Below are 14,788 nucleotides of genomic sequence, written 5' to 3'. Positions count from 1 at the left end.
AGCTCCGGCAGCGGGAACCGTGACGATTAGAGATGGCGGCGGCGGCGGCGGGCCCTGTGGCGGCCGCGAGGTGCGTGTTTTTCCATCTCTTTGGTGTAATTGGCATCCCCCCGCCCCTTTCTTTGGTTCGTGATCCCTGCTTGAAATCTTTCTTTTCCTAGCAGGTTGTTCCGGAGCTTCTCAGATGCCCTCATCGAGCAGGACCCCCAGGCGGCGTTAGAGGTGAGACAGCCTTTGCCCCCGGGCAGGCGGCCGCGTCGGGTTCCTCCCGGCTCTGTCTTCCGGGGGTCGGGGCCGCTGCTTCTCCTTTGGGTCAGCCCCGATGTTGACAGCCTCCGCCCCTTCTTTTTCTGCCCCGCGGCGGCCTGGTTATATTAGATCCTTCGTCTTGTCCCCTTTCCACCCCTGGTCCCTTTGTGCATCCTTGGAGCTCCTTAGCGTAACCTTCTTCTGTCTTAGGGGTAGAGCTAACCTGCATTGTGGGCCTCAAGGGGCATTTTTTTTTTTTTTTTTTAATGGTATTTGTGACTGGAACAAAAAGTGAAATCTCAGCTCGATGTTTGTTCATTCGAGTTTTCGTTTGGCGGTCATCCTTGATTATTTTTATGTACCAGGTGCTGAGTGCCTGTCTGAACTCACACCACTAGGACAGAAACCTTTCCCCCTTGTGTGCCTGAAAATCTCCAGGTGTCCCTGTTTCTGTTTATTATTCACTCATTTGTTTTATTTCTCAAAACAGTTTCTTGGCGGGGGTGGGGGTGGGGGGGCTGCTGTGTGGAAGGCACTGGTTGCTATGGATTAAAGTCTTAATTTATACAGTTAAATGACTTACAAAGCACTTTGTGTGCAGTGAAAGCTTATAAAGCTGTAAAGGAATCCAAAAGAGTGAGTTAAGTAATAATTTGAAGTAATACAGAGAGCCCAAGCTAAGAATACATGATGCAGTGGGTCTCAAAATTAGCCAGGGGTTTCTTGTTTTGAAGCTTAAAAAGAGAGGAGACTTTGTTTTGCTGTTCTAATCTAACATACGTAAGGTTAGGGTTTTGAGGCAAGAGAACCTTTCTCTTGGCTGTGATTTCTGAAAGAAATTGACTCATGGTTAGTAGAGGAGGTGACATTTGAGAAGAGGCACGAGGGAGTGAGCTTGGAAGCTCTGCAGAAGGATTATTTCGGGCAGGAAGAGGAGCCAGTGTCAAGATCCTAAAGTAGGAGTGAAGTAGGTCTGCATAGGGAGCAGCAGGAAAACCCGTTTGGTTGAGTGGGATGGACGTAGTGAGAGAAGAGGTGGAGAGGAAGCCGGGCGGAATCCATCGGTGCTTTTTACCTGTAGCTTGGACTATGTTTTGGGGGGGTTGGGATATGAAGACCTTAAAATGAAGCAGTTGATTACACATGTGCTGGGATGTTTTCTAGTGATTCTTGTGGGGTCACTGTTAGAATAATGTTACCAGAGGCACTGAGAGTTTTTCTCTACAGTTCCTTATTTCAGCTCAGTATCTGTATTAAGAGTCTACATTTGTATGGTCCCCTTAGGCCCTGTGCCTCCTTTGGAAATCTAGTTTATATAATAGTTGCTATTAAAAAATATTAATATAATGGATTCTTGGTCATTTTATATCTGACTTATTTTACTTTTAAAATTACGTATTGACGTGTGGTATGTAACACGAATCTAAATTTCTTCCCAGCCAATGATTCCTCTTACCCATCTGTTCTGAACTCCATCACCATCAGTTAGTTTTCCTTGGATTTCATACAAACAGTATCATATAGTATCAAACAGCATCATACTTCGTTGAGTGCAGCTACTCTGTCTTGCTTTAAACATTATGTGAGATACATCCATAAGTTTGTGGGAAGGGACAGTTCTTTTTCATTGCTGTGTAGTATTCTACTGTATTAATATAGCACTGTTTAACAGTGGACATTTGGGATATTTCTAGTTGTTAGCTAGTATGAATAAAACCACTGAATTTTCTTATACATGTATTTTGCTGAACACATGCATATCCTTTGTTTTAAGAGTGCAATTTTTTTTTTCTTTCTAGGAGTGAAATTATATAGTATAGGTGTGTGGTTAGCTTTAGTACATTCGTCCTTAAAGAGTGGTTCTTGGACCAGCAGCGTTAGCATCACTTAGGAATTCCTTAGAAATGCAAATTCTTGGATACCCTCTCCCTCAGATTTTCTTTTTCTTTCCTCTTGGGGCGGGGGCCACTACGTGATGTGGCATCTTAGTTCCCCAGCCAGGAATGGAACCCATACCTGCTGCAGTGGAAGTGAAGACTGCCAGGGAATTCCCCACTGCAGATTTTCTGAACGTACTAATGGTTCCTGTAGGCCAGTACTCCTTACCCTTCCTTTTTACAGAAGGAAACAGACCCAAGGAAATCCAGGTGATCCGTCACAGAGATGTGTACAGCCAGGGAGAGGCAGAATAGGGGCCTGAGGACAGGAGATTCCTGCTCTTAGTCTAGTGCTCTCGTGGTTTCCAAAAGTGTAATCCCCAGACCCTCTGCAGGAGCATCACCTGGAAATTTGTTAGAAATGTGAATTCTCAGGACCTGCCATGGACCTGAGTCAGAAACCCAGAGTGGGGAGGATGATTGTGGTAAGAACCAGCTTGTGTTAAGAGGAAATGTCCTTTTTAAATCTTGAGATGATCTTCTCACTGAGTTAAACAGGTGAATGTTAATTACTAGGTAATTGGTAATAATGAGTAGGGCTGGAACCTTGATGAGAAGAGTCAGTTTCCCTCTTGCTTTCCCCAAGGGCTGGTTTAAAGTAACTGTTTTGAAATTAAGGTCATTAGATATTATAGCAGTTAAAATGTCACATTTTTATATAACACCATCCTATTAAGAATAAAGAGAAAGTATATAAAGCTGATGACATGTTTCATTAAACAGTGTATATTAGTGAACAAGGCTGTACTGGGAGCCAGCAATCTAAAGATGAAAATACTGTAGTGAGGGCATTTGCAGTCTAGATGAGAGAGAGAGGCAGGTCAGCAGGTCATTAGAATATAAGATAAATGCTCTAGTGGAGTGGTATATAAGGTACAGTAGAATAGAGGCCAACTGGGGAAGTGAAAAAAAATCTTTGCAGAGGAAGTCTCAATTCAGCAGAGAGAGAAAACGTTTATGTGGAATATAAGGATCTTTTGAGGCCCAATATGAATGGTGCTTAAGAGCACTGGCTCTGGAATCAGACTGCTTGGGTCTACCATATCTTGGTTTCAGAAAAGTTCTGGCTATCACTCTTCTTGATCGGACTTCCTGTCTGTAAAATGGAACTGACTGGGTCCACTGGAAAGGATGATTATAATGACAAGTACCGTAAGGTCCAAGGGTGAGGCCCTTGAGGTAGGCATCTTGGAGAGCCTTGCTCTCTAGGTTCTCACCCCACGGGCTCTCTTTCTGTTACTCAGGTGTGTCTGACTCAGGCCTGGTGCAGTGCCTTTGGACTTGCAGCAGTTCTTTTGCCTAGAATGTCCTCTCTATTGACTGTTTATTGTTTTGCTTAGAAATGCTTGTCACTTTAGATTTCATCTGAAATATCACCTTCTCAAGGAAGCTGTCTTTTCTGACTACTTTATCTGAATGAGGCCGCAATGTAAGCTTCAGGGGAGCAGGGGTTTTGTGTATCTGGTTACCACTGTCTTCTAGGTGTAGTGCCTGCGATGTGGTAGGCACTCAGATGTATTAAATGATTCCTGCAGTAATTCTCGGAACAGCTATGCAGTGCATTTTACTAACAAGGAAGCTGAGGCTAACTTACTCAGGTTATGGAGTTCAGAAGCAGTGAGTCTTGGGTTTAGGGCATGAAGCTGATCCTCTGGAGGAGTGGGTAGGATTGAGGTGTATAATTAAATGTTTGTGAGCTGACTTTGAAGTAGCTGACTACAGATAGCTTTGTTGAGGGCATAGCAGGTTGGAATAAAACATACCAGTCCTACATGATTATGTGATTTTTCTCCAGCACTGCTTTTTAGGAAGGGAGAAGGCTTGGTATTCTTGTTTATCCATGATTGGGGATTAGGTGTGACTGGAAGAAAGTGGAAAGTGGAGATAGCATGAGACACCTAGAGCTAAAGGCCTTTAGACCTTCGGTCAGTCTGAGCAGTCTGCTTTTGCTTTTAATCTTAACAAGTTACCTTTCTGGTTAGCATTTTAAAAGAGCCTAAAGCTCTAAAGATTTGGAAGTTAGTTTTCCAAGATCGCAATCTTAAACAATGTTAATTCCTTAAAAAGTAGTTTTCCCCCTGTAGTTCTGTGTTATCAGGGTACTTACTTTCTTTACCATTATCTTGGTAAAGATTTCAGTGTAATTATATTTTACACTTCAAAAGATTTCATTACTTTTGAGAACGATAAATTGCTCAACTATAACAACTCATGTGAGAAATACTGTATCTTTGGATATGTTTCATGTAAGTCTGCGTTAAAAAGCCTTTTTGCTGCTGTGATTCAAGTGTCGGCACCGAAGTCCTTGCCTTTTGTGATACCTGCCTTCAGTCAGCAGCCAGTGAGTAGCAGCTGTTGTCACAGAAACAGTTGAAACACTGAAAACGCGCCCCAAGTCAGAGGTAGTTCAGACAGCACAATTATTTTAACTTAACCTTTTTTGGCTTTATTATATTGTATATTCCATATTCAAAATAAAAATTTATTGTTGTATTTTATTCATGACATACAAATTGGTGTGTTATAAAGTTCAGTTTGTGTTGGGTGATTTGGGGTAACTTCTTTTTTTTTATTAACACCGAAGTAAGTCAGTTGCTTATTTAACCTAATTACCCTAATTGCAACAATTGGTTGGTGTTTTTAAAGGTCATTTGCAAGTGGGTTGTTCAAAATTCCAAAGTTTATACCTGACTCCTTAAGAAAAGGAATATTTTATGCATCTGTGAACCTCCAGTGTCTGGCCTGTGTTTATTCCAAAATACATGTTTAAAAATACTTTTTGAATTGATGAGCCTGATGTTATTATAATACGACAGCCTTTTTGACCTATAGCATACCTGTTCTTGGTGAGGAGAGGTTGGAAATTTGATTTTGGGAGTAGGTACATAAGAAACCATCAGCTGTGTTCCAAATTGTTTGAAAGTTTAGCGCAAGGTGGTGTTTTTAGCTTAAGTATTTCATTAGGAACTGTTGTGTTAATACAGATGTTAGATGGTGTGTGAAAGAAACTTGGAGTAAAGGAATTTTACCAGGAGGCCGTGTATAGTGGTTAAGATTTGATTTGGAGGCAGTCAGACATGGACTTGAATCTTGTCTCTGGCACAGTCCCTGACCAGGATGTGAGGGAATGGATTTTCGCCACACACTGTAGTGTGAAGAGCATTGTAGTGAAAAGGTGGAGGGTCAGGAGATGTTTGAGGAACAAAGAGAAGGCCATTGTGGAACAAGGAGAAGAGTTTTAAAGAGATGGGATAAGAAAGAGAGTGGAGGGTTCTGTCAAGGAGGGCCTTAACTGATCATGGGAGCACTTGGGCCTTTGCTCTGAGTCAGCTGGTAAGGCATCTGTTTTGAATAGAGATATAGTAACAAGATCTAGTTTTCATTACTGCTTGAATCAGGGTGATAGGGGTTAAGATGGTAAAACATTGCTTTCGATTTTAGGTATACTGGATTGCAGGTATCTGATTACCAAGTATAATATACATTTCTTTGTGAGAATCACACTACAGGGTTTAAGCAGAACCCCATGTGTGGCTGTTGAAGGAATTTTGCTTAACTAAGAAAGCTGCCAAAACCCTTAGGATGTGTGGGTAAATGGCTGTGGGATCAAAGCCTTCCTGTCTGCCTGCGTTTGTCCTTGGCCTCACAGATCGTGCTCTCTCTTCTTGCATCATTATTGTTCCAGCTAACACATACTATGACTACCCAGAGTGGCAAAAGTTTCAATTGTTCTGTTAATTCTTTAGTAGCTACCTATGAGATACTGTATCTGGCTGGGCTTTTGACAGAATGTTGTAATTTCTTAGGCCTTTGACAAGAGGATAGGAGAGGGCCAGGTAAGCTTGCTTATGAATTTATTGGTTCCATTAACCTCCTGAGCTCTAGATTTAACTTTCAGTTCTTAAAAATTATTGGACAGCTTCACATTTTCTAGGGATCTTAAATTCTACATGGTCTTTGAATCTTCTCCAAATTAGAAGAAGGAGAAAATCAGTGATGGTCAATGTATATCAACTAAACTCTTTAGGATAAATGAGGTGATAATAATTACCATTTATTGAGTTCCTACTGTAGGCTGGAAACTGCTAAGTGCTTTGCATAGATATTACATTCGATTGTGGGCCTTCAAGGGGAGAAGGGGGGGTATTGATCCTCTTGCAAAGAAAGGCTCCAAGCTTGTTTCCCTGTTATCTTTCCTCCAAATAGCTTGTGATAATAGGTTATTTTATTAAAGATCATGTTTAATTAGAGTTCAGTAACTTTTAAAAAACATTTACTGACACTCAGCATGTTTGTATTTGTAGGAGCTGACTAAGGCTTTGGAGCAGAAACCAGATGATGCACAGTATTACTGTCAAAGAGCTTATTGTCACATTCTTCTTGGGAATTACAGTGGTAACTTTCCTTACAAAGTACATTGTCTCTATAAGTAACTTATACACTTTGCCCAGGATACAGTGAATCAAATAAAATAGAGGTTATCTTCCAGGACTTCTAACTTGATCTTTCATACAAGGTGAAGTAGCCAAAATATGACAAGCATTATGTTGCGCATCACTCATTTAAATTTTACGGTTGTCGATTCTTTCTGCAGTGGGTGTAGAATTTGTAAGATTTCATTTTTGGTTCTTGGATATGCTAAAAAAGGATAGCATCACATTTACTAATTTACAGAGCATTTGAGTGAATTCTCTTGTTCTGTTTTTTATGAAAAGAATGTATTCTATATTCTGTCATTTTAATTATTCTGGATAGATAATCTGAGTAGGGAAAAATTAAATACCTTGAGTCAAACTACATGAATGATGTTAATGAAATTATCTGAACTTTGTGATACGGAGCCTTATTCATTTCCTGAAGAGCTTGAGGATTAGGTCAATAGGAATGTATGAGGGTAATTTTATCTCAGATTAGCTGTTCCTATTTTAAAGTCATTTGTCCATTCACCAGCTTGAAAACTTAAAAATCTGAGACTAATTCAAATTTTGTGTGTAGTATTTCTTAGGATCCATAAGTAACTGACCAAAAAACCCACTTTTTCATCTGCAGATGCTGTTGCTGATGCAAAAAAATCCCTTGAACTTAATCCAAATAGTTCCACTGCTCTGCTGAGAAAGGGGTAGGCAGCAACTACTCTTCCTGTGGGGTCTGGACTATATATGGTTAAATGAATTAATTGTAAGCTTTTTTTCCCCTCTCTTTAAAAAAAAAAAATTTATTGTAGTTGGAAGATAATTACTTTACAATATTGTAATGGTTTTTGCCATGCATCAGTATGAATCAGTCATAGGCATGCATGTGTCCCCTCATCCTGAACTTACCCTCCCTGTAAACTTTATGTAAATAGTAAACTCTGTGTTTATACATTTTATAGCTGAGATAGGATTCAATTTTTGGTATATTTTATACTTTTATTGTATTAACTGCAGTATGCAATGAGATATACAGTTTGTATGTGTGTGTATATAGTTTAAAATAGTGATGATTGAAGTAACTGCAGGGTATAGATGAAACTGAATGATTTCAAATCCCTTTTTTGTGTCATCATTTGAAACCTACTGTGTTTAACTGACTAGAGAACATCTATTTCTTGCCTAAGCTGTACAGACTACGCTTAAAGATGACTCTGTGTCTGTGTACTTTATATCCCAGCTTGTTTCTGTTAATAAGTGTAACTTTATTCTTTAAGAATCAAAAGCTTCTTTAATTCCTTAGTGTAACTATATTTTGGAATAAGCTGCTAAGTCACGTCAGTCGTGTCTGACTCTGTGCAACCCCATAAACGGCAGCCCACCAGGATGCCCCATCCCTGGGATTCTCCAGGCAAGAACACTGGAGTGGGTTGCCATGTTCTTCTCCAATGCATGAAAGTGAAAAGTGAAAGTGAAGTCACTCAGTCGTGTCCTACTCTTAGCGACCCCATGGACTGCAGCCTACCAGGCTCCTCTGTCCATGGGATTTTCCAGGCAAGAGTACTGGAGTGGGGTGCCATTGCCTTCTCCATTGGAATAAGCAAGTATGTACAATTAAGAAATTCCTTCTGAAATGAGTTCCACATTTTTAATGGGAATTAGATGTTATGCTGGTGACTCAGATGGTAAAGAATCTGCCTGCAATGCAGGAGCCTGGGTTCAATCCCTGGGTGAGGAAGATCCCCTGGAGAAGAAAATGGCAACCCACTCCAGTATTCTTGCTTGCAAAATCCCATGAACAGAGGAGCCTGGCAGGCTACAGTTCATGGGGTTACAAAGAGTCAGACACCACTGAGCGACTGACACACACACAGATGTTAGAGTATTTTAGAACATCTGTTGGCTTGTTGACATGCTTAAGTTCTTTTAAAAGATGAGAAACTTTTTTTTTTAAGAAAGCTGTGTTTCATGATCTTACATGTGTGTGCTTGTTTTTAATATGCTCATACAGGATATGTGAATACCATGAAAAAAACTATGCTGCTGCTCTAGAAACTTTTACAGAAGGACAGAAATTAAATAGTAAGTATTATAATTATATGTTAGTAAACTAGTCCATTATATCTGTGTATCTTAAATACCATAACTGAATCTTGTTAGTATAATCTCAAGTTAATTATAGAAACACTTTTTTCTCTCTTAATGACATTTTGTGTTGATTGCAGAGTTTGAGTTTACTTAAAATTTGATTAAACTGGCCTTTCTTAGCATTTAAATCACAGAAAAACTGTTATCATTAGAAGCAAAAGAACTGTTTAAACACTTGGTGTGCTCCCAGTACTGGTCTGGCTTTTAATTTTTTCCTAATGGACAAGTGAAAGCTTAACTTGCGCTCACGTTCTGAAGTCTATTTAAGTTGTTATTCAGATTGTTGAGATAAGGAAATCTTAGAACAAAGATTTTTATTGAGAGGTGAAGTGTAAGTTTGGGTAAAGTATGATAGGGTATAGAAGAAACATGGAACTTTGAGAGTATTGTGAATTTCTAATACTGTCTTTTTGGGAGAAATAGATGAAAATTATGCCAACAGTCTATGTATAATATACAGAACTTGTTAAGAGCCAAGTATCAAAAAAAATCTGCAAAATACAAAATGTTGTCAGTAATCTCGTAGATAATTATAGACAACATAGTCTTAATTGTGTTCTCTCATTTTATCTCCATCTTATGATAGAGTGTTACCCATAGTTCTCTAAGGCAGTAGTTCCTAGCTGGGGATGATTTTCCTCCATTGGGGATGTTTGGAATGTCTGCAGTGATTTTTGACTCTCCTGACTGGTGGATGGGGGTTATACCATTGACATCTCATGAGGGATGCTACTCAACATCCTGAACAGGAGAGTCCCCACAACAGAAGCATCTGGTTCCAGATGTCAGTAATGCTGAGATTGAAAACCCTCATACAAAAGTCATACATGATTATACACTAAAATATATACTGCTTTGAATATTTGCTTTTCTGCTGTGTACCTACTTGAGAAGGGTGACAAGCCCAATCTTGCAAACAAAACCTACAAATTAGGAAAGAAGAGATCTAGGCAGTAGGAGGTACTCTCAAACTTGGTTATCCCAAGCATGGTATGTGAATAATAGGGCTATTCAGTCACCAAGCCAGCATGTATACACTTCGCAAATTCTAGAGTCCAGTTTTCTTGGTGTCTTGATACATACTTGAAAACTCTGATGAGACATGAGTCACTTCATCTTTAGATTTCTAAGCCCTATTTCTTATTTTTTTTTAGAGAAACAAAGTTCCCTGCCTAAATTCCTTCCTTGATACTTTATTATCATGCCGTTGGCTTTTATCCTAGAATTATTTCAGAGGTGGCCTCAGAAGAGGGTGTCTGCTCTTTGGTAAAATTTCTGTTGAGGATATTTAATTTAAAATCAAATTCATCTTTTAATTCCAGGAAAATCTTATGTTAAACTATTCAGCTTCCATTTTATTGGGGTAAAAAATTTTTAACTCCATATTACCTTTTTCCCCCCTTGTATGATAGGAATCAGCTTATTTACTGATTAATTTGAATAATCGGTTCTTCACATTTAGAATTTTTATATAAATGTTCACCTCTAAAATGTGTGTGTATGTATTTTAAGGCCTGTATAGTTGAATTCTGTCTGTAAATTAATGAATTAGAAAATTTCATTTTAAGAAATTTTAAACTTTGTGTTTTTCAGAATAGTGGTACCTGCAGTTAGCTTAAATTAATAAACTTTTATTACGATCACTTCTAATAATCTTTCTTAACATTATAATTTATTAGATGCTATGACTTTTTAGATACTGTCATTGCCCTGAGTCTTCAGAAATAATTTGCTTATGTACATGCTTGCATTGCTGTCTATGCAGTGAACTATGATTCACTGTATGTAGTGTCAATGGATGTCATGGAACTTAGAGATACTTAGAGTACAAAACTCTGCCGAATATAAAGATGCTTCTTGGTGTTGAAGGCGTGGTAATAAGTAAAGCTGCTGAAAAAATAGTAGACAGGATAAGCAACTTCATTAGATAGCAGACAGGTGGACAGAGGCTTCTGAGCTTTAGCCCAGCTGCTGGTTGCCAGGTCTGCAGACCCGTCCTCCCCCAACTGATGGCGTATTTGGAATCTGATTCACGTCTGATTTTGTTGTGTGAGAGGAAGCTCTTTTAAGAGGAAAGGGGTGAGGAGAAATGGAGATTATCTGTATCTAGGAACCAATAAGGTTGACTGGTTAAAATCGATTTTTTAAAAATCAGAATTCTTCAGGATAAACAAAATAAATATTCAGCCTAACTAATAGCTATAATATTAAGGCTAGCTACACACTATGAGGACAGATGTCTCCGTCTGACTCATGTTGGATCCGTAGCTTCTGGAGCCGTGACGTAGCCTGGTGGTGTGCAGTCAGCATGTGGTGAGTGAGCGTGTTGGGTTGTGCAGGTGAGTGTTGTTACCGTTTGTTCTTTCCAGGTGCGGATGCTGATTTAACTGCTTGGATTAAAAGGTGTCAAGAAGCTCAGAATGGTAAGTGTGCAGATTTCCCATGGTCTTTCAATTTAAAAAGAAGTCAGTGTTTGTCATTTTTTTTTGTTTTGAACTTTATAACTTATAATTTAAGTAGTGCATGTTCTATTAGATTGGGATTTCCAAAGGTATTTTCATTTTTTTACCTGATTCCTTATGTTGAAAGGGAGATTCAAACGGATTTGTTTTGCAATGGTAAGAAATTACTGAGGAGTCTCAAGTGACTCCAGACTGTAAAATTAAACCAGTTTCTCTTATTAGATATGCATGGAGAATTGGTTTCCGTAATAATATGTTTGTGCCTTAGAAATCATGTATGTAATTTTGTCTATACATGTACTGTTATCTGAAAATGTTTCTTTTTTATGTTTTTAACAGGATCACAGCCCGAGGTGGTAAGTCCAAAGTTTTTAATCCTTTGTGTTTTTACTTAATTATATTACTATTGAATATATTTGAGACAGTACTCCGAATGTACTTTCTGGCAGTTCCGCATGTCTCTAGGACAGTTTTACTTATTTTCTTCCTCCAAATGCTGTCTCTTCCCTTCTTCTTTAGGAACAAGTTAGAGGCCACCAGTGACCCAGGGCAAGTCCTTTAGATTTATTAATAAGTAGTTTAGGAAAATCTGAATTGGTTAAGAAGTCACTTTGTTTCTCAGTGGTCAACATAGATTGTTGCAGAGAGACCGGGACCGGGGTCAGGCCGTATCAGGAAGGCACTGTGGAAGTCCTCCTCCATAGGCTTTTCCGGGGCAGTTTTGCCATTGTTAAGCCTGGAGGTGTTAACACTACATTCCTGAAAATGGTTTTTTAAATGTTGCTGTTATTTTCAGTTTAGAGCATTGCTGAATCCTGGAACTGGACATTTTATCTGTAATCTTTTCCAAACATATCTTCTGAAATTTTTCTCTTTTTTTTTGCTGCTTTTATTTTAGAAGAAAAATGATCTTTGAAATGGAAACTCATAAAATTTTTAAAATGTTGAATATTCTGATTTTTGTGAAGATGAATATTATTTAACATTAATGTATACCATGCTTTCTAGGAAGTTTTCATGTAATTATTCCATATCAAAGTAACTATAGCACTGGGTAAATTAATAATAAATACATTTTTAATATGCAGTTACTAAACTAACTCATAAAAATCTTTCTCTTTCGATTTGCCCAAATCAGTCTGCATCCCAGAGGACTCATCAGTCAAAAATCAAGTAAGGATTTCTTTTTCATAATGCATGATAAATATGCCTAAAGGGATAAGAAACCCTGTCATTTAATAGTAAGCAAGTCCCTACCTGTGGTTTAAGTGTTTCTTAGTTTTTAAGATAAATCTTACTAAGCCTTGAAAAACTATAGTTGTAAGACCATTAACCAATTTGAATTAGTGTTCATATTAAGGTTAACTTAAAACTTGCTTCACATGGTTGCATATTATGTCATCTTTCCATATATTAAGAATAACCTCTTACATTTAAGTTATTGTTATTACATAGGTCAGTAAGTTAGTAGTAGACTTGATAATATTGTAACTTTACCTGCCTTTTATATTTGGAGTAAATTTTTCATGGGATAATTCTGCATGAATTGAAAGTTACTTGCTGAAGGCAGCAGTTACAATCGTGAATATAAGTAGCAAGTGAGGATCCCTGATACATGGTGTGTTCACTGAGTCAGTGTGGGGTTATTTTATATATATTCTATACTCCAAACACCGTACTTATTATTTAATAATTATAATTATGGTGTTTGGAGTATAGAATATATATAAAATAATCCCACAATGGTTTAATAAATATACCACATATCAGGGCACCGTGCTTCATCCTGGGAATGTAATAGTGCCAGAACAGATCAATAGCTCTTCTCTCATAGGGTCAATCTAGTCTTAATTTGAAAGTGAGGATCCCAGCTTTCAGAGGGAAAGATACACATGATTAGAATCTCTCGACACGCTAATCTTCCCACATACTTGGAGATTGAAGGTAGATGCTGTATTTAATACTGTGCCTGACAGAATGAGTTGAATTATTTTAATTTTAGCTCATTTACTCCTCCTCCCTGTGCTCAGGACTGTTTGCCCCAAGCTTCGGTAAAGAGATCCTGGAATATCGGGTCGGGTCCAGTGTATCACCTGCTACTGACTTAAACTGATTGCCGCATCCTTCTGAGCCTTTTTTTTTTTTTGTAAAATTGGGATAGAACCGTTTACTTCTTAGTATTAGGTTGAAATGAGAGGATAAAACTATTGCTGATGTATTAGAACTATGATCTGTTTAGAATAAATTTTATTGTTTACTTTTAAAATCCCCTGGCAGTCCAGTGGTTAAGACTCCTAGCTTCTACTGCAGGGGGCATGGGTTTGATCCCTGGTTGGGGAACTGATCCCGTGGCCATGGCGTGGCCAAAAAGAAAAAAAATTAGCCTAAGCACAACACTATTGGGGATACTTTAGAACCTAAAAAATTATGTGAGTATTTAAATCCACTGGAGAGAGTTGGGACATCATCTACCTTATTTTCTCTTCCATTAGTACAGATCATGTGGAATTGGTTACATAAAATTATTTCTGTGAGCCAGCAGCTGCTTTGCTCTTTTGTTCCTCAAGGTGGAGCTCTTGTTGTTCATCAGATTGTAACTTTTATCTTGACAAAGCAAAGAAGCAACAACTTTAAGAATTTCCGAAGTTCTAAGTTTCCTTTTTCTTTTTTAATAGGTATGACTGGTATCAAACAGAATCTCAAGTAATCATTACACTTATGATCAAGAATGTTCAGAAGAATGATGTAAATGTGGAATTTTCAGAAAAAGAGGTCATTATAGTCTTTGAGTTATTTTTGATTGAGATTGAATAGTTTTATTTATAAATGTGTGTGTGCGTGTGTGTGTGTGTGTGTGCTCAGTTGAGTCTGACTCTTTATGACTCCAGGGACTATAGCCCACCAGGCTCCTCCGTCCATGGAATTTTCCAGGCAAGAATGGTGGAGTGGGTTGACACTTCCTACTCCAATTTGTAAATATAAATAAATTATATTGCAGAATAATTTATAGCAATCTATCAAATATATATCACTTCTTCCTGAGATAATATGGAAATGCTGATGAAAATCTGAAGCGTTCCTTTTCTATTTGCATCATTTTAAGTTTTGAGACTAAGAGTATATATATATACTGTAGGTTATAGCTCGATGTGCGTTGTTTCCTCTTTAGATTTGGGATTTAAAGCAGAACTTGGTTGGTAAATATAAAAGACACATTTGGGAACTTTAGACACGTTATAACCACGCTTTGGTTACATTTGTGTGGTACACTTAATGGAAAAGGTCTGCTTCTTTGTTATGAGTTTAACCATATTAAATGAGTATGACTTTTAATAACTTGGTTTCTTAGCATTTAGTGGAAAACCTTGTGATAGAGATTTAAGAGAGTTTGTGGTAGAACTAGATGTTTTGCACAAGAATGCTTTTGTTGTTACATGCTGTACTATTTGGCCCTTGTATCTTGAGTTTCCTTGAGATTTAAATGTATAGTGTATGTTATGAAACATACTCTGTTCTTTAATTAGGTATGTAAGAGTTTCTGTGACGAATACCAGGTTTTTTTTTTTTTTTTTTTTTTTTT

The 14,788-nt window shown here is 38.0% G+C and overlaps 1 protein-coding gene across 2 annotated transcripts in view; it reads left to right on the top strand.

Moving 5' to 3' along the window:
• Positions 1-14,788, top strand: part of SUGT1 (SGT1, suppressor of G2 allele of SKP1 (S. cerevisiae)) — a 41,803-nt gene continuing 27,015 nt past the window's right edge. Inside the window, exons 1-9 of one of the 2 annotated variants that reach the window (XM_010846151.1) lie at positions 1-70; positions 165-222; positions 6,491-6,581; positions 7,236-7,305; positions 8,610-8,680; positions 11,116-11,169; positions 11,548-11,564; positions 12,347-12,381; positions 13,884-13,980. In XM_010846151.1, coding sequence (XP_010844453.1) covers positions 33-70; positions 165-222; positions 6,491-6,581; positions 7,236-7,305; positions 8,610-8,680; positions 11,116-11,169; positions 11,548-11,564; positions 12,347-12,381; positions 13,884-13,980 — 531 coding nt within the window. In that variant the 5' untranslated portion in view covers positions 1-32. Of the gene's footprint in view, positions 71-161; positions 223-6,490; positions 6,582-7,235; positions 7,306-8,609; positions 8,681-11,115; positions 11,170-11,547; positions 11,565-12,346; positions 12,382-13,883; positions 13,981-14,788 lie in introns of both variants that reach the window. The other variant, XM_010846150.1, reaches the window with a different exon arrangement.

The sequence above is a fragment of the Bison bison genome, unplaced genomic scaffold (assembly GCF_000754665.1).
Source record: "Bison bison bison isolate TAMUID 2011002044 unplaced genomic scaffold, Bison_UMD1.0 scf7180017864232, whole genome shotgun sequence".
Lineage (NCBI taxonomy): Eukaryota > Metazoa > Chordata > Mammalia > Artiodactyla > Bovidae > Bison > Bison bison.
The sequence above is the reverse complement of the archived record's forward strand: the minus strand, read 5'-3'. Positions and strand labels throughout refer to the sequence as shown.